The sequence below is a fragment of the Gekko japonicus genome, unplaced genomic scaffold, assembly GCF_001447785.1.
Source record: "Gekko japonicus isolate JY-2015 unplaced genomic scaffold, Gekko_japonicus_V1.1 scaffold143, whole genome shotgun sequence".
NCBI lineage: Eukaryota > Metazoa > Chordata > Lepidosauria > Squamata > Gekkonidae > Gekko > Gekko japonicus.
The window spans coordinates 594,274-595,877 of NW_015175974.1; the positions used below are offsets into that span (position 1 = coordinate 594,274).

Below are 1,604 nucleotides of genomic sequence, written 5' to 3' on the forward strand. Positions count from 1 at the left end.
TATTCTGCTAGCCTGCGCCGGAAGGGGAACCGATGGCGTTGACTGCCTGCCTGCATGGCAATGGTTAACTGAGCGTGTGAGATTGTGCTTACTTCGACAAAACCACTGCAGTGAGAGAAGGAGGAAACAATGAATGGGAGGAGACGAACAGCCTGCCAGAGAAGCGCCAGGCGTTCCGGCTAGTGCGGTCCGGGCTGTCAGGAGACTCTGAAGGCTGCAGCAGCCTCTGGAATCTGCATTCAAACTGAGCATCAGCCTTCCATCGAAGGGAAAATCTCTTCTGCACCAAAGGTCTGCTCTTCAGCACTTGAGACATGGCCAGCAACCAGGCTAGCATACAGGAGGATCAGAGCAGGCACTGCAAGTTCCTATCCTACATGTTCTACCAGGCTGTCAGAGATCACAAGCCTGTGTGGATGCTAGAAGACATGAGGACTATGGAGTATTTTTACTGGGAGGAAAATGCCAGCTTGAGGACTTACTCCCCTTCGGAAGCCCTGCTGTATGCAGTGGTGCACAATCACCTGCCTTATGCCCAGTATCTGCTGTCTCATTTTCCAGAGGAGGCTCTCAAAGTCCCAGGAGAAAATTTCTGCTGTTGCCCATCCTCTGCCCCTCACCTGGCCATGGCTGTAACATATGACAGGAGAGATATTTTGGGGCTGATCATCAGCATTGCACACAAACTGCCGAGTTTGAACTCCTACATCAACAGAACCGGCTGCTTTCACCTGGAAGATGGTAAGACCCCTCTGCATCTTGCCTGTGAGCTCCTGAGGTCCGAGACAGTCCTCACCCTTCTAGGGAATGGGGCCTCTCCCAGGATAGAGGACAGTAAAGGGCTCACCCCTCTGGATGTCATCCTGGAGCAGATGTGGGAGTCCAGAGTCAATGTAGCCTCCAAAAAACTCTGCCTTGATTACCTCTTACTATTCATGCCGAATCCCCGGTTCAAGATGCGTGAGTTCCTACAAGAACATGCAGAGCACTGGACTCTTCTGCTAGGGGAGGACAAGTTCAACAGCCTAGTGGGGAACATACCTGCATCCTTATACCTGCAAGCTATGCAAACTATTCTCCAAACTCTCCCCCCCTCCCATTTTCCTAAAAGCATCCAGGAACTCCCTATACCTCAGGCACTAAAGCCCTTGCCTTGTATGAGCAAACAGCATCCAACAAAAATATGGTAAATGGTTTTCCATAATCTTTTTTTTTTTAAATAAAGTCATATTTACAGGCTACAAACCAAAACCCAGAGTATTCCCATTTCTGCTAATAGAAATACTCTTGGGTAAGTCATACAAGGGCTTCTGCCTTAGGGGACTTGCTCCCCAACTACCACTGAATTTTCATGTGGGTACTTTCTTGTCTCTGCTGCCACTGAAAATCCCATTTGGTATGTGTGATGTTTTCACTATGTAAATATTTTGTCTGTGTTTTATTTATATGTTTTAATGTGGCGCTTTCTATGCATGTTGCTGTGAGTAACAATGCAGTCCTGTAGAGTAAGATATAGGGGGGCTGGAAGGGTGATTGAAGTGCGTTATGATTGGATAGTAGCTGTACCCTAGGGGGTGGAGTTGACTGATGAGTTCAGAGAGGCT

The 1,604-nt window shown here is 48.3% G+C and overlaps 1 protein-coding gene across 1 annotated transcript; it reads left to right on the forward strand.

Moving 5' to 3' along the window:
- Positions 1–314: 314 nt before the first annotated feature.
- LOC107122958 (ankyrin repeat domain-containing protein 9-like) lies at positions 315–1,190 on the forward strand. The gene has a single exon (XM_015426107.1). The coding sequence runs from the start codon at positions 315–317 to the stop codon at positions 1,188–1,190; it is 876 nt and encodes a 291-aa protein (XP_015281593.1).
- The last annotated feature ends 414 nt before the right edge of the window (positions 1,191–1,604 follow it).